The following is a 23,559-nucleotide window of genomic DNA, read 5'->3' on the forward strand; positions in this document are numbered from 1 at the left end:
TTAAACTCCCATTACAGCTTAGACTGCAGGCACTCTCCGTATGGACACATTCAAAGCACCTCTTTACTCTTTTGCCTTTAGTTCAGTTTTTAAACCGGTTTGTTCTTTACTGCCTTGCCTGTTTTTTTTTTCTTTGCTATTGCTTTATTGTTGTTTTATGCTCTTTGCTATCATTTTTTATTGTCTTAAAGGTATATTCAGTGATTTCACTTAATTCAAATATCACTTATTTTTTTGTCTTGTTGTGATAATCCTCTCTACTATAGAGTGTGCTGACCATATAAGGAGTTCCTCCCTGTCCCCAGTTAACCCCTGTGGGGGTCAAAAAACCTTAGGTTTCGTTTTTTGGTTCTCTATCCTGATTGGATGAAAGCTTGGGTCCCCAAGGCAAAAACGAAACCTAAGGTTTTTTGAGTGAAATCACTGAATATACCTTTAACTCATCCATCGCTTTTAAGAAGTGCCAAAAAGTCCCTAAGCGCCAGTCTCTATTTTTTTTATTTAATTAAAATTTTCATTTTTTTTTTTTTTTTTTTTTGGTCCAATGTTATACCCGTCTGAAACAGACATTGAGTTAATTGTTATTTTACATTTGTGTTTTTTTATCTTCTTCCGCCCTAGTGTAAAGCACTTTGCGTTGCATTTTATGACATGAAAAAGGTGCTATATAATATAATATAAACAAAGTGTATTATTGTTATTATTATTATTATTAAAGGGGGGGACAAGCCCAACTACCCCATCAAGATCGCGGTGGTGAACGTTCCGGAGGGGCCCCAGTTCATGCCGAGCACGCTGGACGTGGCGGCCTCGGAGGACGAGGGCCAGATGTCGGAGGACATGTGGCTGACCAACTACGCGGCCGTGGACCCCGACACCAAGATGAAGGCGGAGGGCGTCACGTCAGTACACTCCATCAGTGGCGTGCACAGATAAGACACTAGGGGGTGCTATAGAGCACCCCCTAGTGGCCCTTTTGGCAATGTGCTATAACGTTTTATTTATTTTCTTAATTTTGTAGTGTGTGGACCATGGTGACATTGATCAATTCTTGATAAAAAACGCTTCTACTATATTATTTAGGCCTCCACAATCTAAAGCTATGTTTCTATGTCAGTGGTTCTTCGATTTAAAAATAAATAGCAGACCTACAAGCTCGTAGCGCGCCACTCGGTGGCGCGCTATGAGCTTGTAGATCTGCTATTTTTCAATAGCTAAAGCATAACATAATGCTAACACTAAAATGGGTTCCCATTGAGTCAGTACTGGTCACTGTCACACTGAGTCAGTACTCCAGTGTTGGTTGTTTTCCTCGACTAAAACTAAGACGGAAAATGTTCGTCGACTACCTATTTTCACTGACCAAAACAACTGAAAACTAAATGAAAACTAAGCTACGATGACTAAAACTATAAGACTAAATATATACTGACAATTTCGTCGACAAATACAAACTAGACTAAAATGTTAGGAAGGGACTCTAGTGGACTGTCTGTCTGTATGTACGTATGTACGACTGTAGTACATGTAACTCAGGAACCGTTATTAACATAACGTCTTACCGGAGCGCTAATGAAAATGGCAAATGCAGGCAAAAGGTTGATAATATTATAGATATTAGAAGACGGCATCTGCAACATGTTGTGAGCACGTGGGTTGGCTATCATCAGCATGGACTGGACTAGCATAAGGGCATTATATTCAGCAAAGTGTCAAAATGAGTCATTGGACCGTGTTGTATACAAATGGGAGGTTCAAGGAGTCATTGGACCGTGTTGTATACAAATGGGAGGTTCATGGAGTCATTGGACCGTGTTGTATACAAATGGGAGGTTCATGGAGTCATTGGACCGTGTTGTATACAAATGGGAGGTTCATGGAGTCATTGGACCGTGTTGTATACAAATGGGAGGTTCATGGAGTCATTGGACCGTGTTGTATACAAATGGGAGGTTCATGGAGTCATTGGACCGTGTTGTATACAAATGGGAGGTTCATGGAGTCATTGGACCGTGTTGTATACAAATGGGAGGTTCATGGAGTCATTGGACCGTGTTGTATACAAATGGGAGGTTCAAGGAGTCATTGGACCTTGTTTTATTACAAATGGGAGGTTCATGGAGTCATTGGACCGTGTTGTATACAAATGGGAGGTTCAAGGAGTCATTGGACCGTGTTGTATACAAATGGGAGGTTCATGGAGTCATTGGACCGTGTTGTATACAAATGGGAGGTTCAAGGAGTCATTGGACCGTGTTGTATACAAATGGGAGGTTCAAGGAGTCATTGGACCGTGTTGTATACAAATGGGAGGTTCATGGAGTCATTGGACCGTGTTGTATACAAATGGGAGGTTCATGGAGTCATTGGACCGTGTTGTATACAAATGGGAGGTTCAAGGAGTCATTGGACCGTGTTGTATACAAATGGGAGGTTCATGGAGTCATTGGACCGTGTTGAATACAAATGGGAGGTTCATGGAGTCATTGGACCGTGTTGTATACAAATGGGAGGTTCATGGAGTCATTGGACCGTGTTGTATACAAATGGGAGGTTCATGCGTCCGTTGTGTTCCAGGTACGCCAAGGCCTACGACCCGGACAACTGGGTGACCATCGACGAGGAGACGGCCGACATCAGGCTCAACAAGGTGCCGGATCGAGAGTCCAAGTTCGTGAGGAACGGAAAATACGAGGCTAAGATACTGTGCATTACGGACGGTAAGACGATAATAAGATACTGTGCATTACGGACGGTAAGACGACAATAAGATGAGAGAAAGACTGATAAATAAACAGGGTTATTTGACCCAGCTCATTACACGGCTACTTAATTAAGACATTTGACCCAAGACAACAAAACAACAAAGATTTAGTTGCTTACGGTGGTCGCCTCGGAAAACAACAGGAAGTGTTGATAAAATATATCATATATAATACATTTATTGTTAACCATCTGCATTGCTTAATTTACAGGGAATCTACACAATTACAGAACGTGGAATAGTTTTCATTTATTTTGATCAACGCTTGCCTGTTGTCTCTCCTAATGGTACCAACATCAATACAACCTGTTGTCTCTCCTAATGGTACCAACATCAATACAACCTGTTGTCTCTCCTAATGGTACCAACATCAATACAACCTGTTGTCTCTCCTAATGGTACCAACATCAATACAACCTGTTGTCTCTCCTAATGGTACCAACATCAATACAACCTGTTGTCTCTCCTAATGGTACCAACATCAATACAACCTGTTGTCTCTCCTAATGGTACCAACATCAATACAACCTGTTGTCTCTCCTAATGGTACCAACATCAATACAACCTGTTGTCTCTCCTAATGGTACCAACATCAATACAACCTGTTGTCTCTCCTAACGGTACCAACATCAATACAACCTGTTGTCTCTCCTATGGTACCAACATCAATACAACCTGTTGTCTCTCCTATGGTACCAACATCAATACAGCATGGATGGAATTGTGGACAAAACATATTCTATGTTTTGGGCCCGAGTGGTAAAATCTCATCAAACGGTGGTCCGTGGCTCAGATGACAAATATATAATGGTCTTTGATATGAAGTGGGTTGAAACCCTCGGAATATAGAGCTATTTATTTAACACTGTTACTGACTGAACAAACACTCTATACTTTTAACAGTCCTCTGACTCTCACTGTAGTTCTGTTCTGTCTCCTCCCTAGCCCAAGGGCTTTTTCTCCAAGACGCTGCTGCATGCTGTTCGTTTATGAACTTGATTTACAGGTGACTTCAGTGACAGTAGAGTACAGTAGAGTACAGTGTGCTGACAGAACCTGTCAAAAGGCTGGCCAACTTATGAGGGTGTGACAGCTATAGTCATCATGCACTATCACCTTCAGGTCAATTACCGGTTTCAACTGATTAGTATTTATTAAACATTAATGAAGTGTATCTTAGAGCATTTTAGACGCTTCATTTCTATAACAACCGAGAACAAATGTTGTTTGTTTGTTGTTTACTTTAGTTTAGTTTAGTTTAGTTTATTTGATCATCCTTCAGTTTCAAATTCAAAGACAATGAATGGAAGCTGTTATAAAAACAAAACAAGATGATTCCCCTGATGAAGGCTTAACCGCCGAAACGTTCATATATGTCTTACCTGCTGTCCGAATAAATATTGGTACTCTGGCTATTGGTGTGTTTTCGGACCACCTTCTTGTTCATTCAAGATCTCCTATAAAAACAAAACAAAGCATGAAGATGACCAAAAGGTCATAAGCTAAAAGCTTATAAATGCGGCAATGCCTATCCTACTTACAACAGAACAGAATTGGTAATACTCATTACATTGACATTATAAATGCCTATCCTACTTTCAACATAACATGATTAGTAATACTTTACATTACATTAACATTAACCGATTCACAAAACAAAAGTCAGATACGAGAATTCCACCCTTTGTCAATAATATTATAGTTTTACACATTGCAGGAAGCAATAAAGGCTCTAACTTTTTTTTATACGACTTTCTCTTCCGGCTTAAATGTCAGCATCTTAAAAACCTCGTCATTTATACGGTTTTATAGAATCATTACCAGAATGTCAGACAGATCCATAATTCCCTAACCTCACCAGTCCTAACATGGTGGAAGCACACCATACGTTAACCTCACCAGTCCTAACATGGTGGAAGCACACCATACGTTAACCTCACCAGTCCTAACATGGTGGAAGCACACCATACGTTGTCTAACATGGTGGAAGCACACCATACGTAACCTCACCAGTCCTAACATGGTGGAAGCACACCATACGTTAACCTCACCAGTCCTAACATGGTGGAAGCACACCATACGTTGTCTAACATGGTGGAAGCACACCATACGTTGTCGACTGTCTGCCTGCACTCGACGGCTCGTCACGGTTTATTTTTTTGAGATAAGAAAAGCCCCCGAAAGGAATTCTGTCTTTCTGTGAGAGGCTCTTCTTTTGCACATCAGGCACGTACAGGCCCTGTACCAGGAACTAATTACTGCATTTCCTGTTTTTTTTTAAATATATATATTTTTATCCTACGATTTTGTAACCCATTTTTCACCCCTGTGTCAACCATCTAATGTGATCCTGGGCTCTACACACCCTCCACCAACCTAGTCCCCATATATGGGGGACAAGGGGAGACCAACCTAGTCCCCATATATGGGGGACAAGGGGAGAGCAACGGACTTGAACTCATGCTTCCTTCATGCCTGAGTGTCCAAGTGTCTCCTTTACACCTGACAGGGGGGAGTTTCCCTGGTTGGACGTCGTAGCGCGTGGAAGGAACACGTTATTCCAACCAGTTCCTTTTCCCCTCCATCAGGCGCCCCGGCTGGCCAGGGGGAGGCAGTTTAGTGACCAGTTCCTTTCCCCTCCATCAGGCGCCCCGGCTGGCCAGGGGGAGGCAGTTTAGTGACCAGTTCCTTTCCCCTCCATCAGGCGCCCCGGCTGGCCAGTAGGGGGAGGCAGTTTAGAGACCAGGATTCTGACGAGCATTTCCTTTTGACAAAACATGAAACGTCACTGTCTGACGGAGAGAGAGAGAGAGAGAGAGAGACCCAATTTTCTATGAGCTAGTGGTCATATTTACTCACCCAGTGCTGAAACACGTTGTGTTTTTATTACTCACCCAGTGCTGAAACACGTTGTGTGTTTTTTTCAGACGTGCCCGCCAAGACGTCAACGGGGACCATCGCCATCGGCGTGATCGACAACAACGACCACTGCCCCTTCCTGACCACGCTGTACGGCTTCGGCTGCACCGACCAGAAGACGGTGTACGTCAGCGCTCTGGACGAGGACGTCAAGCCCAACAGCGCCCCCTTGAGCTTCACCATCGTGTCCGTGGGGGGAGTGGGAGGGGAGTGGGACGTGGAGCATGTGAACGGTATAAAAAGGACCACACAGTGGACGGAGAGCAGACATACTGTATAATATATACGTGTTGGAGAAGTCAGAAGCAATGTTTTCATGTCTTCATTTCTGACTTAAAGGAGAATTCCATACTAAAAGGCTTTCTTACCTTTCTTTGTAGTTGTTACGTCCCCCAACAAAGAGGTCCAGGTGTTATTTTGTGCAAAAGCTCCTTATTGGCTATTTCCCCTACCATAAGCCCTCAATGAATTGCATTTAATTGAATGGGATGTATGGGGTGTTGTGCTAATTTGCTTATTTCCATCGAAATAAGTAGTAAAGTGTTGCCGCTTGGGTTATTATTTACATTATGAAGAGAGGATATATACAAAAACATTATAATTTTGAGCGATGGAAATAAGCGAATTAGCACAACACCCCATACATCCCATTCAATTCAATGCAATTCATTGAGGGCTTATGGTATAGGGGAAATAGCCAATAAGGAGCTTTTGCACAAAATAACACCCCATGGACCTCTTTGGTGGGGACGTAACGACTACAAAGAAAGGTAAGAAAGCCTTCTAGTATGGAATTCTCCTTTAACCTAGAATCTTGTTTTGGAATATCTCTCTCTCTCTCTCTCCCCCTCCCTCTCTCTCCCCCTCCCTCTCCCCCCCCCCCCCCCCCCCCCCACAGAGACCACGGCGGCGTTCCACTCGCGCGGCCCCATCTGGCCGGGCGTGTACACGCTGGAGCTGCGCGTGGCCGACGAGCAGAACCTGACGTGCGAGGAGACGGAGACGTTCACCCTGGAGGTGTGCCCGGCCGTGCCCGACCAGCCCTGCTCCTGCGGGCCCCAGATGTCCCGCCTCGCCACCCTCTCCACGGAGTTCGGCTGGGGCGCCGGCGGCATGATGCTGGGCGTCTGTGTCTTCATGCTGTGTGAGTTTCTTTTTTCTTTAACCCATTCTGACCTGAGATCAGATTCATACGAGGTTTCCACTGGACACACACTGGTCTGATTAACCCATTCTGACCCGAGATCAGATTCTAAAAATGTCAGTCGTTCTTCGAATTTTTCAAAAATAGCAGACCTACAAGCTCGTATCGCGCCACTCGGTGGCGCGCTATGAGCTTGTAGATCTGCTATTTTTCAATAGGTAAAGCATAACATGATGCTGACACCAAAATGGGTGCCCGGTCAGAATGGGTTAATTCAAAAATTTGATCCCACGATTTTGTAACCCAGTTTTTCTTATCACCCAGTGCCAATTATCTAATGTAATCCTGGGCGCTACACTTCCTCTGCCAACCCGGGGGGGGGGGGGGGGGGGGCAGCGGACTGACCTCATGCCTCCTTCTATGCATGAGGAGTCCAAGCTGCTTCTTTTCACCTGACAGGGGGGGAATTTCCCCGGCCGGACGTAGCGCGTGGAAGGGACACGTTATTTCCGACCAGTTCCTTTCCCCTCCATCAGGCGCCCCAGCTGGCCAGGGGGAGGTAGTTTTAGAGACCAGGATTACGGCATGTTTTTGTGAGGGTATACCTACCCTAGGGGACACGGGGAGAACATGTGAGGGTATACCTACCCTAGGGGACACGGGGAGAACATGTGAGGGTATACCTACCCTAGGGGACACGGGGAGAACATGTGAGGGTATACCTACCCTAGGGGACACGGGGAGAACATGTGAGGGTATACCTACCCTAGGGGACACGGGGAGAACATGTGAGGGTATACCTACCCTAGGGGACACGGGGAGAACATGTGAGGGTATACCTACCCTAGGGGACACGGGGAGAACATGCAAACTCCACACAGAAAGGCCCTATCGCCAACCCCCACCTCGGGTATGGGCTTCCTGCAGGCTAATAAGAAGAAAAATATATGCCTTAAAACATTATACTTGCCCCCTATTACTCAAATTAAAAAATAAAAACACCTTAAGATATTATATTTCTTTCATAAATCTTTCACTAATTTGGAACTGCTCTTGAAATAAAATAAAATATTTTAGGTGTTTTTATTTTTTTATTTTTGTTATAGAGCTGGGAAAGACCTGGGAACGCTTCTGCAAATGTCGTCTAAATCCTGACTGTTTTCTTGAAAAAGCAGTTTTTCTATATGTCAGTCGTTCTCAAACACTTTCATCTCACTTTTCACGACCCCCCCCCCCCCCCGGGGAACTGACCTGTATCATGTGATGGAGACTGACCTGTATCATGTGATGGAGGAACTGACCTGTATCATGTGATGGAGACTGACCTGTATCATGTGATGGGGGAACTGACCTGTATCATGTGATGTAGACTGACCTGTATCATGTGATGGAGACTGACCTGTATCATGTGATGGAGACTGACCTGTATCATGTGATGGAGGAACTGACCTGTATCATGTGATGGAGACTGACCTGTATCATGTGATGTAGACTGACCTGTATCATGTGATGGAGACTGACCTGTATCATGTGATGGAGACTGACCTGTATCATGTGATGGAGACTGACCTGTATCATGTGATGTAGACTGACCTGTATCATGTGATGGAGACTGACCTGTATCATGTGATGGAGGAACTGACCTGTATCATGTGATGGAGACTGACCTGTATCATGTGATGGAGACTGACCTGTATCATGTGATGGAGACTGACCTGTATCATGTGATAGAGACTGACCTGTATCATGTGATGGAGACTGACCTGTATCATGTGATGGAGGAACTGACCTGTATCATGTGATGGAGACTGACCTGTATCATGTGATGGAGACTGACCTGTATCATGTGATGTAGACTGACCTGTATCATGTGATGGAGACTGACCTGTATCATGTGATGGAGACTGACCTGTATCATGTGATGGAGACTGACCTGTATCATGTGATGGAGACTGACCTGTATCATGTGATGGAGACTGACCTGTATCATGTGATGGAGACTGACCTGTATCATGTGATGGAGACTGACCTGTATCATGTGATGGAGACTGACCTGTATCATGTGATGGAGACTGACCTGTATCGTGTGATGGAGACTGACCTGTATCATGTGATGGAGGAACTGACCTGTATCATGTGATGGAGACTGACCTGTATCATGTGATGTAGACTGACCTGTATCATGTGATGGAGGAACTGACCTGTATCATGTGATGGAGACTGACCTGTATCATGTGATGGAGGAACTGACCTGTATCATGTGATGGGGGAACTGACCTGTATCATGTGATGGGGGAACTGACCTGTATCATGTGATGGGGGAACTGACCTGTATCATGTGATGTAGACTGACCTGTATCATGTGATGGAGGAACTGACCTGTATCATGTGATGGAGACTGACCTGTATCATGTGATGGAGACTGACCTGTATCATGTGATGGGGGAACTGACCTGTATCATGTGATGTAGACTGACCTGTATCATGTGATGGAGACTGACCTGTATCATGTGATGGGGGAACTGACCTGTATCATGTGATGTAGACTGACCTGTATCATGTGATGGAGACTGACCTGTATCATGTGATGGGGGAACTGACCTGTATCATGTGATGTAGACTGACCTGTATCATGTGATGGAGACTGACCTGTATCATGTGATGGAGACTGACCTGTATCATGTGATGGAGACTGACCTGTATCATGTGATGGAGACTGACCTGTATCATGTGATGGAGACTGACCTGTATCATGTGATGGAGACTGACCTGTATCATGTGATGGAGACTGACCTGTATCATGTGATGGAGACTGACCTGTATCATGTGATGGAGACTGACCTGTATCGTGTGATGGAGACTGACCTGTATCATGTGATGGAGACTGACCTGTATCATGTGATGGAGACTGACCTGTATCATGTGATGGAGACTGACCTGTATCATGTGATGGAGACTGACCTGTATCATGTGATGGAGACTGACCTGTATCATGTGATGGAGACTGACCTGTATCATGTGATGGAGGAACTGACCTGTATCATGTGATGGAGACTGACCTGTATCATGTGATGGAGACTGACCTGTATCATGTGATGGAGGAACTGACCTGTATCATGTGATGGAGGAACTGACCTGTATCATGTGATGGGGGAACTGACCTGTATCGTGTGATGGAGACTGACCTGTATCATGTGATGGAGACTGACCTGTATCATGTGATGGAGACTGACCTGTATCATGTGATGGAGACTGACCTGTATCATGTGATGGAGACTGACCTGTATCATGTGATGGAGACTGACCTGTATCATGTGATGGAGACTGACCTGTATCATGTGATGGAGACTGACCTGTATCATGTGATGGAGACTGACCTGTATCATGTGATGGAGACTGACCTGTATCATGTGATGGGGGAACTGACCTGTATCGTGTGATGGAGACTGACCTGTATCATGTGATGGAGACTGACCTGTATCATGTGATGGAGACTGACCTGTATCATGTGATGGAGACTGACCTGTATCATGTGATGGGGACTGACCTGTATCATGTGATGTAGACTGACCTGTATCGTGTGATGGAGACTGACCTGTATCATGTGATGGAGACTGACCTGTATCATGTGATGGAGACTGACCTGTATCATGTGATGGAGACTGACCTGTATCATGTGATGGGGGAACTGACCTGTATCATGTGATGGAGACTGACCTGTATCATGTGATGGAGGAACTGACCTGTATCATGTGATGTAGACTGACCTGTATCGTGTGATGGAGACTGACCTGTATCATGTGATGGAGACTGACCTGTATCATGTGATGGGGGAACTGACCTGTATCATGTGATGGAGACTGACCTGTATCATGTGATGGAGACTGACCTGTATCATGTGATGTAGACTGACCTGTATCATGTGATGGAGACTGACCTGTATCATGTGATAAAGACTGACCTGTATCATGTGATGTAGACTGACCTGTATCATGTGATGGAGACTGACCTGTATCATGTGATGGAGACTGACCTGTATCATGTGATGTAGACTGACCTGTATCATGTGATGGAGACTGACCTGTATCATGTGATGGAGACTGACCTGTATCATGTGATGGAGACTGACCTGTATCATGTGATGGAGACTGACCTGTATCATGTGATGGAGGAACTGACCTGTATCATGTGATGGGGGAACTGACCTGTATCATGTGATGGAGACTGACCTGTATCATGTGATGGAGACTGACCTGTATCATGTGATGTAGACTGACCTGTATCATGTGATGGAGACTGACCTGTATCATGTGATGGAGACTGACCTGTATCATGTGATGGAGACTGACCTGTATCATGTGATGGAGACTGACCTGTATCATGTGATGTAGACTGACCTGTATCATGTGATGGGGGAACTGACCTGTATCATGTGATGTAGACTGACCTGTATCATGTGATGGAGGAACTGACCTGTATCATGTGATGGGGGAACTGACCTGTATCATGTGATGGAGACTGACCTGTATCATGTGATGGAGACTGACCTGTATCATGTGATGGAGACTGACCTGTATCATGTGATGGAGACTGACCTGTATCATGTGATGGAGACTGACCTGTATCATGTGATGGAGGAACTGACCTGTATCATGTGATGGAGACTGACCTGTATCATGTGATGTAGACTGACCTGTATCATGTGATGGAGACTGACCTGTATCATGTGATGTAGACTGACCTGTATCATGTGATGGAGGAACTGACCTGTATCATGTGATGGAGACTGACCTGTATCATGTGATGGAGACTGACCTGTATCATGTGATGGAGACTGACCTGTATCATGTGATGGAGACTGACCTGTATCATGTGATGTAGACTGACCTGTATCATGTGATGGAGACTGACCTGTATCATGTGATGGAGACTGACCTGTATCATGTGATAGAGACTGACCTGTATCATGTGATGTAGACTGACCTGTATCATGTGATGGAGACTGACCTGTATCATGTGATGGAGACTGACCTGTATCATGTGATGGAGACTGACCTGTATCATGTGATGGAGACTGACCTGTATCATGTGATGGAGACTGACCTGTATCATGTGATGTAGACTGACCTGTATCATGTGATGGGGGAACTGACCTGTATCATGTGATGGGGGAACTGACCTGTATCATGTGATGGGGAACTGACCTGTATCGTGTGATGGAGACTGACCTGTATCGTGTGATGGAGACTGACCTGTATCATGTGATGGAGACTGACCTGTATCATGTGATGGGGAACTGACCTGTATCGTGTGATGGAGACTGACCTGTATCATGTGATGGAGACTGACCTGTATCATGTGACGTGTCTCGTTCTGCAGTCGTCCCGTTCTTGTTGCTGTTCTGTCAGTGCGGCGGAGCGGGCGCCGTCTTCGCCGACCAGTTCACCGCCCTGGCGTTTGACGGAACGATGGAGGAACACCTGATCTCCTACCACACCGAGGGCAAAGGAGAGGACCGGGTGAGCTTATAGTATTCTGTGTTTAACCCATTCTGACCTGAGATCAGATTCACACGAGGTTTCCCACTGGACACACACTGGTCTGATTAACCCATTCTGACCTGAGATCAGATTCTAAAAAATGTCAGTCGCTCTTCGATTTTTCAAAAAATAGCAGACCTACAAGCTCCTAGCGCGCCACTCGGTGGCGCGCTAGGAGCTTGTAGATCTGCTATTTTTCAATAGATAAAGCACGACATGATGCCAACACCAAAATGGGTTCCCAGTCAGAATGGGTTAAGTCCGACGACATTTTGTAGTCCTAGTTATACGTCCGGTGTCCAAGTGGCAACCAGCTCCTGTCCGCATCTCATTTCTAAACATTTGTTCAACGCCAAAATACTGTGTTCAAGTTCAGGAGACGGCACGGAAAAGGAGTGGCATTTGCATTTCTTTCACCTAATAAATGCTGTATTCGTTGGTCCATGGAGAGGGCAGTTGTTTTACAGATGGGTAAAAGGGCAGGGGCTGAAGCACCCTTTGATGTGTATGTGTGCACGTCCCTGTTGTGGGCTATACTGCCTATATCTCGCGCCATCCCTTACCCCTTATTATCCCTAAACTTCATTTGGCATTTTCTTTTTACCGTTTTGAAAAACCTTTAAAAAAAAAAGTTCAAATAGCCGATCTACAGTACAAGCTCACAACGTGTCAATGTAAAATCTTCTAGTTCAAAATATTGAAAAAAAAGGCAAATTAGTTTAGGAATAAGTGGTAAGGGCATTGCGACAGGCCGTGAGCTTGTACATTTTGTTATGCTTTTTATTTTCACTACTTAAATTATTCCATATATTTGTATTTATTCATGGAATTTCTTACATTTTTGTCGTTTGTCGTTTGTTGTTTCATAAAACAATATGTAGGAATAGACATGGGATTATTACTCGAGTTACCTAAAATAAACTGACCCGGGACCCACAAATGGGTCCCGGCCCACTGTTTGGGATATCTCAGTACTTCTTCCGCCACTGCGACCCCCCTTAGATAGCATTTGATACAGACTTATAGCATGTTATGTAGACAGCACTAGAATTGCATTGTATGTAGTCATAGCACGTCATAGTACATTATGTATAGCATAGTATAGTATATATGTATAGTTTATATGTATAGTTTCATTATATAGATATTCCACTGTTACTTTCTTAGCTTACGCATGTTTCATGATAAATGTTTTTATGTGATGTATTCCCATGCTTTTTTTGTTTTCGCTTAATGTAAATCGCTCTGGATTAAGAGCGTCTGCTAAATGCCTAAATCGTAATTGAAAATTGCGACAAAATTGACCAATCTTCTCTTCGTTTGTCTCTCTCTCTCTCTCTCTCTCTCTCTCTCTATCTCTCTCTCCCCCTCTCTCTCTCTCTCCAGGACGTGCCTCTCATGAGCGCCCCCGTCATGCTGGCCGCCACGCGGGCGAACGTCAACGCCGTGGCGGCCAAGAACGTCAGCGGCGGCCAAGGAACTGGAGGCTTCGCCTCGAGTTCCTACAAGTTCTCCAAGACGGAGACGGCCGAGTCCAACGAGATGTACGAGGACGCCATGATGATGATGGGGGGAGGAGGGGGAGGAGGAGGAGGAGGAGGGGGGATGGGCGGCGGCGAGCCGGGCCTGACGGACGTGGACGGGTTCTACAGCTCCCCGTCGCTCTCCCCGAGGGACCCGTACCTCCTGGGCGGCGCCGCGCAGTCCTCCGGCAGATACGCGTCGCCACAGGGCGGACCGGGAGGCATGAAGATGGACATGTACGAAGAGATCGCCCTGCCCGACGCCTTCCTCGACGACTACTACTCCCAGGTATGTCGTAACGTAGCGACGTAGCGTAGCATGTGGCCTTCCTCGATGACTACTACTCCCAGGTATGTCGTAACGTAGCGACGTAGCGTAGCATGTGGCCTTCCTCGATGACTACTACTCCCAGGTATGTCTTAACGTAGCGACGTAGCGTAGCATGTGGCTTTCCTCGATGACTACTACTCCCAGGTATGTCTTAACGTAGCGACGTAGCGTAGCATGTAGCCTTCCTCGATGACTACTACTCCCAGGTATGTCGTAACGTAGCGACGTAGCGTAGCATGTAGCCTTCCTCGATGACTACTACTCCCAGGTATGTCTTAACGTAGCGACGTAGCATAGCATGTAGCCTTCCTCAATGACTACTACTCCCAGGTATGTCGTAACGTAGCGACGTAGCGTAGCATGTAGCCTTCCTCGATGACTACTACTCCCAGGTATGTCTTAACGTAGCGACGTAGCGTAGCATGTAGCCTTCCTCGATGACTACTACTCCCAGGTATGTCGTAACGTAGCGACGTAGCGTAGCATGTTGCTTTCCTCGACGACTACTACTCCCAGGTATATTGTAAATAAATGGACCTTAATGTGGAACTTTTGATGTGGATGATTTTGTTCAAAATGAACAGGCAGCCCAACATAACATATCCCTCTCTCCCTCTCTCTCTCTCTCTCTCTCTCATATATGCAGAAAGCAGTGTGTGCCATGCCAGTCAAGGACAGCCTGCTGGTCTACGACTTCGAGGGCCAGGGCTCCCCCGCTGGCTCGGTGGGGTGCTGCAGCCTCCTGGAGGCGGAGAACGACCTCCAGTTCCTCGACGACCTGGGGCCCAAGTTCAGGCGCCTGGCCGAGATCTGCTCTCCCGTCAAACTCCCGTCGCCCGAGATGCCGCGAAGGTCGCCCAACCTGCAGCGCGTCGCCAGGAGCGTGGTCGAGCGGCCCAGAGTCGAGCGCGCCGCCGTCGAGACGAGGCGTGCGAACAGGATGTCCTCCAGCAGCGTCAGCAACGTCAACGTCAGGAAGTCCTCCGCCAACGCCGTTAAGGCTGCCCCGCCTCCAAAACCTCCCTCCAGCTCCGTTACCAACGTCTCTAAAGTTTCTAATGTTTCCAACGTCTCTAAAGTTTCCAACGTCTCTAAAGTCTCCAACGTCTCTAAAGTTTCCAACGTTTCTAACATTTCCAACGTCAGTAACACTAACGTCAGTAATTCCACTAACCTCGGCCAGTCCGCTTTTAGCTCCAGTCAGTCTGCGTCTAACGTCAGTCAGTCCGCTACGCTCTCGCCGCCTGCTGGCCAGACCTTTGTAATGCCGCAGCAACAGCCTATCTACTACACCACCTCCCCGATGATGCAGCCCATGCGCTACGTCATTCAGCCCCAGCAGCTTCAGAACGCCATGTTCCTGAGCGCCGGTGGCGGCGGCTCCACTGGAGCAAACTTCGACTTCGGGGGCATGACGTATACTCTCGTCAACGGGACCGCCGGTTCCTCCGGGATGTTTGTCCAAGGCTCCCAAGGGACCGCCGGCTCCTCCGGGATGTTTGTCCAAGGCTCCCACGGTGGCTCTGCCAGCGCTGTGAGCCCCACAAGCCCCATGATGCTCCTGTCTGGGGCCTCAGGCTGGGCACAGGGCTCCTTATCCGGTGCCCAAAGCACTGCCGGCCCACTGAGCCCGACGCTGCTGACAATGTCTGGGAGCCAAAGCTTGTCCCCGGGCTCCTTGTCCATGGGTGGCTTCAGACTAGAGGGGCCGGGCCCCGACGGTAAATACACCTTGGTGCAGAACACGGCCACGGGCATAGACGTAGCACAGCTGTCCAGCCCAGTGTCACCTCAATACACCTTGGTGCAGAACACGGCCGCGGGCATAGACGTAGCACAGCTGTCCAGCCCAGTGTCACCTCGGGGCACTTTGCCCGGAGGTGGCATCCTGGTTAGCGAGGCTGCTCCCCCTCAGGGGGCGTACGGCACGGCAGCCCGGAGCAGTGTGTATGGCGTTCTGCCGGGACACACTTCGATCGGGGGAGGGGGAGGAGGGAACGCGATTTTAGTTAACAGTAATCTGCCGCAAGCTGGGGTGGTGCGGTCGACGGCTGGGTTCGTGCAGTCGACAGCTGGGGTGGTGCCGTCGACAGCTGGGGTGGTGCGGTCGACCACTGGGTTTGGGGCAGGGCCGGTCAGGGTGGTGGGTGCTGGTGTTGGGGCGCAAATGGTCAAACCCGTTTTAAATGAGGAGATTATTAGGAAAGTGGTGTTTGAGGGCAAGAGTGAATCAGGCAAGAAAGTAGAAGAGATCATTTCCATAGTCGAGCCCGAGACCCTCGACGTTCAGAAGGCTGGTCTGATCGACCTAGTCACATCCGAGACAGTAGTAGCGGTAAATCTAGCGCAGACGGCTCAAACGCCTCTCTTTGAGCTGGCCGACGAAGTGTTCCTGCAATCATCCCCAAAAGCAGAGGTGAACGAGGTGCCGGCAGAGGTGCTCACCATCCCCGGCCTCAGCACTGATGCAATCACCTCAGACCTCCTGCCAGAAGTCACTGCAGCTGCAGACCTCCTGCCAGAAGTCACTGCAGCTGCAGACCTCCTGCCAGAAGTCACTGCAGCTCCATCAGACCTCCTGCCAGAAGTCACTGCAGCTCCATCAGACCTCCTGCCAGAAGTCACTGCAGCTCCGTCAGACCTCCTGCCAGAAGTCACTGCAGCTGCAGACCTCCTGCCAGAAGTCACTGCAGCTCCATCAGACCTCCTGCCAGAAGTCACTGCAGCTCTAGACCTCCTGCCAGAAGTCACTGCAGCTCCATCAGACCTCCTGCCAGAAGTCACTGCAGCTCTAGACCTCCTGCCAGAAGTCACTGCAGCTCCGTCAGAACTCCTGCCAGAAGTCACTGCAGCTCCAGACCTCCTGCCAGAAGTCACTGCAGCTCCATCAGACCTCCTGCCAGAAGTCACTGCAGCTCCATCAGACCTCCTGCCAGAAGTCACTGCAGCTCTAGACCTCCTGCCAGAAGTCATTGCAGCTCCGGGTGAAGAAAAGGTGGAGGAAACTCTGGCCCTTGGCGACGAAACAGCACAGGTGACCGAAGCGGCAGAAACAACTGAAGAAGAGGAAACTGTACCAGTGACAGAAGCAGTAGAAATTGTACCAGAAATAGAGGAAACTGTACCAGTGACAGAAGCAGCAGAAATTGTACCAGAAATAGAGGAAACTGTACCAGTGACAGAAGCAGCAGAAATTGTACCAGAAATAGAGGAAACTGTACCAGTGACAGAAGCAGCAGAAACTGTACCAGTGACAGAAGTAGAGGAAACTGTACCAGTGACAGAAGCAGCAGAAACTGTACCAGTGACAGAAGCAGCAGAAACTGTACCAGAAGCAGAGGAAACTGTACCAGTGACAGAAGCAGCAGAAACTGTACCAGTGACAGAAGCAGAGGAAACTGTACCAGTGACAGAAGCAGCAGAAACTGTACCAGAAGCAGAGGAAACTGTACCAGTGACAGAAGCAGCAGAAACTGTACCAGAAGCAGAGGAAACTGTACCAGTGACAGAAACAGAGGAAACTGTACCAGTGACAGAAGCAGAGGAAACTGTACCAGTTACAGAAGCAGTAGAAACTGTACCAGTGACAGAAGCAGAGGAAACTGTACCAGTGACAGAAGCAGAGGAAACTGTACCAGTGACAGAAGCAGAGGAAACTGTACCAGTGACAGAAGTAGAGGAAACTGTACCAGTGACAGAAGCAGAGGAAACTGTACCAGTGACAGAAGCAGTAGAAACTGTACCAGTGACAGAAGCAGAGGAAACTGTACCAGTGACAGAAGCAGTAGAAACTGTACCAGTGACAGAAGCAGAGGAAACTGTACCAGTGACAGAAGCAGTAGAAACTGTACCAGTGACAGAAGCAGAGGAAACTGTACCAGTTACAGAAGCAGTAGAAACTGTACCAGTGACAGAAGCAGTAGAAACTGTACCAGTTACAGAAGCAGAGGAAACTGTACCAGTTACAGAAGCAGTAGAAACTGTACCAGTGACAGAAGCAGTAGAAACTGTACCAGTGACAGAAGCAGAGGAAACTGTACCAGTGACAGAAGCAGTAGAAACTGTACCAGTGACAGAAGCAGAGGAAACTGTACCAGTTACAGAAGCAGTAGAAACTGTACCAGTGACAGAAGCAGTAGAAACTGTACCAGTTACAGAAGCAGAGGAAACTGTACCAGTGACAGAAGCAGTAGAAACTGTACCAGTGACAGAAGCAGTAGAAACTGTACCAGTGACAGAAGCAGAGGAAACTGTACCAGTGACAGAAGCAGAGGAAACTGTACCAGTGACAGAAGCAGCAGAAACTGTACCAGTGACAGAAGCAGATGAAACTGTACCAGTGACTGAAGTAGAGGAAACTGTACCAGTGACAGAAGCAGAGGAAACTGTACCAGTGACAGAAGCAGAGGAAACTGTACCAGTGACAGAAGCAGAGGAAACTGTACCAGTTACAGAAGCAGTAGAAACTGTACCAGAAGCAGCAGAAACTGTACCAGTGACAGAAGCAGTAGAAACTGTACCAGTGACCGAAGTAGAGGAAATTGTACCAGAAATAGAGGAAACTGTACCAGTGACAGAAGCAGTAGAAACTGTACCAGTGACAGAAGTAGAGGAAACGACTGAAGTCGTGGAGCCGACAGAAGTCACTGAAACGGCGGAAACAAATGAAGGCGAAGAAACTCTAGAAGTCACTGAAGCAGCGGAGACAAACGGAGATGAAGAAACTGTACAAGTCGCTGAAACACCAGAGGAACCGGTGCAAGGGGAGGAGCCCGACGCGGCAGAAACACCTGCTCAGGTGGCCACGGGTCAGGTGAAGCAGCCTCCAGAGGGTGGGGACGTGGCTCCGCCTCCAGCTGCCGACTCAAGCGCCGTGGAAGAAATGACGCCAACCCAAGAGGCCAAAGAAGAAGAAGAAGAAGCAGCGCCGGCGGATGAGGACAAAGGAGCCAGCGACGTTCCGGTAGCGTCCGGCCAAGTAGCCGACCCATCGGAGGCAGCCGGCGGTCAGGCCTCGCCGCCCCAACCGGAGCCTCCGGCGGTTGAGAGTACGGCGCCAGAGGCGGGCTCCGCGGAGGAGACAGAGGCAGCAGCGAGCGCCCCGGAAGAGGCTGCAGACGTGGAACCACCACCGCAGGCCTCAGGGCAGGTTGCTGCAGCTGAGGAGGTCGCTCCTCCAGAGGAGGTCGCTCCTCCAGCAGAGGTGGAGGAGGCTGCGGTCTCCCCCGCCTCAGAGGAGGTTGCTCCTCCCGAGGAGGTTTCTCCTGCAGCGGAGGTGGAGGAGGCTGCGGTCTCCCCCGCCTCAGAGGAGGTTGCTCCTCCCGAGGAGGTTTCTCCTGCAGCCGAGGTGCAGGAGTCTGCGGTCTCCTCCGCGCCAGGAGCAGAGCCTCAGGGTGGCGAGGGAGCGGCGGCGGCCGTGGCGGAGGCGGAGGAGGAGGCCAGTGTCGCTCCCGTTCCGGAAAAGCCCGTCAGTACTCCTCGAAACTATTTCAGGAAGAGCAAAAAGGAAAAGGGCCCAGAATCTCCGAAAAAGGTTTCCGATAAATGCAAGCAACAATAACAGCCACTTGCGCCAATGCTTTATAGTTTTATTGGATTTTTTTATTTTATAGTATTAGATATTGTATGTTAGGGGATTTATTTTGTTGTTTTTTCGTGATTGTATTTCTTAGTGTATATAGGGCAGGGGTCTTTTTCCAGGCCAAGGACCCCTTAGCTAAGAGAGAGATGAAGCAGGGACCCCCTTAGCTAAGAGAGAGATGAAGCAGGGACCCCCTTAGCTAAGAGAGAGATGAAGCAGGGACCCCCCTTAGCTAAGAGAGAGATGAAGCAGGGACCCCCACTACATTTTGTTAATGTGTGTTTTCAGAGATGTCACTGGATGACAGGTTTCAGGTTTCTAAAACATGAGTGAGGACCAATTATATGAAGATAGGTTGATAAAGAGGTTTCTGTTTTCAGACATTTAACCACTAACAACCCTCAATACTTTGTGAACACCTTTGTGGCTCTGTAGGTATACTTGGTCTGCTCTTCTTACGTTCTTTCCCTGTACACAACATCTCTTTGCTGAAAATAGGCAATCTACAACCTCACAACGCTCTTTTCAGCTAATGTTCCCTTCAGATTAGGGTCGCTAATGGTTGCCTTTTGGGACGACTAGTCTCAACCTGCATGCGAGAGTATATGCAGGCCTGGTGTTCATTCACGTAAAAAGTAGGCTACTTGTCAAAGACCATAATTACATTAGTCTGAAAATTTCTTAAACACTTACTGTACACTGTTTTGGAATGGTTTGGGTTTTACTTAATCATTCTACGAAGATGTGATGTTTCCTAATAATGTTCTCTTTCTTTCCTCACGTGGATCTGATTGTAAAACTTGCAACTCAGAAAGTGCTTCAGAGCTTATTCAAGCAGAACCATTGTTTTGAACTGTGTCGGTGTGGGACGGGTGTACTGTGAATTCATTGTTCTGTCAATGTCAGTGTGAAAAGCACATACATATATTATGTCAATGTCAGTGTGAAAAGCACATCAATATATTATGTCAATGTCAGTGTGAAAAGCACACATAAATATACTATGTTCAAATCTATAGAGCGTCGCAGTCCCGCCCCCTTTCAGAACGACGAGTGGCCCAGGAAATGATTCTCCATTTATTTTCTCCATAGGCTTTATAGTATTTATATAAAGACGGTTATACGCCGCGGACAAAGCCAACTCGGATCGTGACAAATCATGACAACAATTACAATGTTTTGGGGCCGATCAAATAATTAGTAAGAAGAAAAACAAAACAAATAGTGTTGTATCCTGCCTTTATATCGGCACAAAATATTGTGTTTAGTTGTCATGATTTGTCACGATCCGAGTCAGCTTTGTCCGCGGCGTATAACCGTCTTTATATAAATACTTTTTGAAAAGCCTATATGGGGAAAATGAATGGAGAATCATTTCCTGGGCCACTCGTCGTTCTGAAAGGGGGCGGGACTGCGACGCTCTATATACCAAGACGTGTTTAGTTATGATGTAGAAGGGAAAACTACTGCGATGGTTCTCAACCTGTGGGGCGGGACCCCCAGGTCCCCACATGATTAATTTTTTTGGGGGGAGGGGACGACTTTTAAGACATTTTAAATACCAAAGAAAAAAGGGAAAAAAAGACCATTGCTACAGTACATCAAAAGAAACCAACAAACTACAAAGTCAAACGTTGGCCAAATTGTCAAATGACATGATACATAAATAAATAAAATTATTATTTCATAGCCTGAAAAGGTTGAGAACCGCAGGCTTACTGTACTTAACACACTGTACTTGTAACACAAAGCTCATTTGGCTATAATCATGAGAACCGTTCGTACTGAACGGAAATGAGATTTATAGTTTTGTGTGTCAAAAAAAGACAAATCTTCCAAGAATATACTGTGCATTGAATGTAATTGTTTGCTGACCAATGTTTCCCTTTGTTTTGGACTAAGTACAACACATTAGAATGCATTCATATAAACTAAATTATTTTGTCCTGTACTGATCTGATATCAGCAATTAATACTAATAATAATAATAATAATAATAATAATAATTAAAAAGAAACAGCAGAGGCTGGCAAATGTAACATAAAGAATATTGTGCCTTTTTCAAAATGTAAAATTCAAATGTTGATTTCTTTTGGTTTACTTTTTTTATTTTGAATAAAGTGTGTTATCTAACAATGCATTGGTGTGGAGAATGACCTCAAATAAATTAAATGCATCCATACTAAGTGATTTTCTGTTTTAATAAGTGTTTGATATCTCTATATTATCTGTCCGTTCAATAACAGCAGTCTCCCTGTCTATTCCAGCTCTTTAAATACTTTTTTCACGTCAGGATAACAATTTAAACCAATCAGGAGCGAGAACTCATCAACATTAAATTATAATTGATCACACGAATCTTATTTCCGAAATAATCAAAAATATGAAAAAGCTACTATACTGTGGAAGGGTTATCATGTATATTAATTTACTTGTATTGATCCTATAAACAATTTAATATACAGTAGGTCTAGTTTTTCCCACCAATCTTTGGAGCTCTGGCTCATGGACTAAGAACCAAAAATAACTGCAAACATTCGTATAACGCAGATCTTTCCTTTCCGGAGGTCCCTGGCATAAACTATGTTTGAAGTTTGAGAACCACTGGCGTACAATAACCTAGTTTCCAGGCGGTTGTGTGAGTTTTGGGTGCGTTCTGTTCTCACAAACGTCAACTTAATGTGTTTGTGCCCTGAGGCCTGCAGCCTGTCATGCAACCACCTGCCATAGCGCTGCTCCTGCCAAGACATACTCACATACTGTACACAGAGCATGTTATTATTCACACCTCGCCTGATCTCACCTCAGTTCAATTATTAGCATATTTTGTCCGAAGCGCCTTGGCCAGGAGCGGTGGCCATGGGTATAGCTAACTATAGACAGTGGCCTTGTGGTTAGAGTGTCCGCCCTGAAACTGGGAGGTCGGGGGTTCAATCCCTGGCCGGGTGATACCAATTAAGACTGTAAAATGGGACCCAATGGCTCCCTGCTTTGCACTCGGCATCAATGGGTTGGATCATCTAATCAAATGATTCCCGAGCGCGGCACGGCTGCAGCTCACCGCTCCAAGAGAGAGAGATGGGTCAAATGCGGAGAACACATTTCACTGGTGGTAACGTGTGTGACAAATCATACGACTTTGACTTTATAGCTAGCTATAGGGTAGCTAGGGGGAGGAAAGGAATTGATGGGGGCCGGGCAACGTGCATGGCCAAATCCATATAATGTTGGGGGTGTAGCATCAGGAAACGCCCAGGCTTTAGAAGGCCTTTTCGGCCTCAGGTCTTGAAGTGAACTATAGTGACTCTATGGTATTGGTCACCGTGTTTGTCTTTCACCAGAACATTATGTCACAAATGTGGAACGCCCTACCAACTGTCATAAGACATGTGAGTCCCTTGACTCCTTCAAAACCCCTCTCAAAGGGCACCTATGACACCTGCAATTTGAAACTGTTTTTGGCTATATAGAAGTGTATACCGGTATTCGTATGTCTCTAAATGTTATGATGAATTGAACAAGGTGGACCCTCTCTCTTGTAAACAAGTGTAATGCTTTATGGTGTCGTCCACTCACAGTCTTTGTATTGAGTTGTAGGCTACTTGAAATGTACTGTAATTCTGCAAACTGTTAGTAAATACTTCAATGAATCAATCAAAAAGTGAACTATAGTAAACTTTAGGTTAGGCTCACCCTGTTTGTCTGAGCCCACAGCAGCAGTCTCATCCTTCTCCAGAACAGCTGTAGCCCCATCTAG

General features: G+C 46.6%; 1 protein-coding gene across 1 annotated transcript in view; it reads left to right on the top strand.

The window, feature by feature from the left end:
• The window catches only part of LOC308319534 (uncharacterized protein), a gene marked incomplete at its 3' end in the record, with an annotated part of 49,511 nt that extends 29,730 nt beyond the window's left edge, over positions 1 to 19,781 (top strand). The window contains exons 11-18 of the mRNA XM_080769639.1: positions 719 to 902; positions 2,578 to 2,720; positions 5,692 to 5,916; positions 6,582 to 6,827; positions 12,207 to 12,346; positions 13,754 to 14,179; positions 14,868 to 19,406; positions 19,533 to 19,781. Of these exons, the coding sequence (XP_080625765.1) occupies positions 719 to 902; positions 2,578 to 2,720; positions 5,692 to 5,916; positions 6,582 to 6,827; positions 12,207 to 12,346; positions 13,754 to 14,179; positions 14,868 to 19,406; positions 19,533 to 19,781 (6,152 nt within the window). The remainder of the gene's footprint in view (positions 1 to 718; positions 903 to 2,577; positions 2,721 to 5,691; positions 5,917 to 6,581; positions 6,828 to 12,206; positions 12,347 to 13,753; positions 14,180 to 14,867; positions 19,407 to 19,532) is intronic.
• Between the last annotated feature and the right edge of the window lie 3,778 nt (positions 19,782 to 23,559).

This window comes from Protomyctophum bolini, assembly GCF_963924005.1.
Source record: "Protomyctophum bolini genome assembly, chromosome: 8".
Lineage (NCBI taxonomy): Eukaryota > Metazoa > Chordata > Actinopteri > Myctophiformes > Myctophidae > Protomyctophum > Protomyctophum bolini.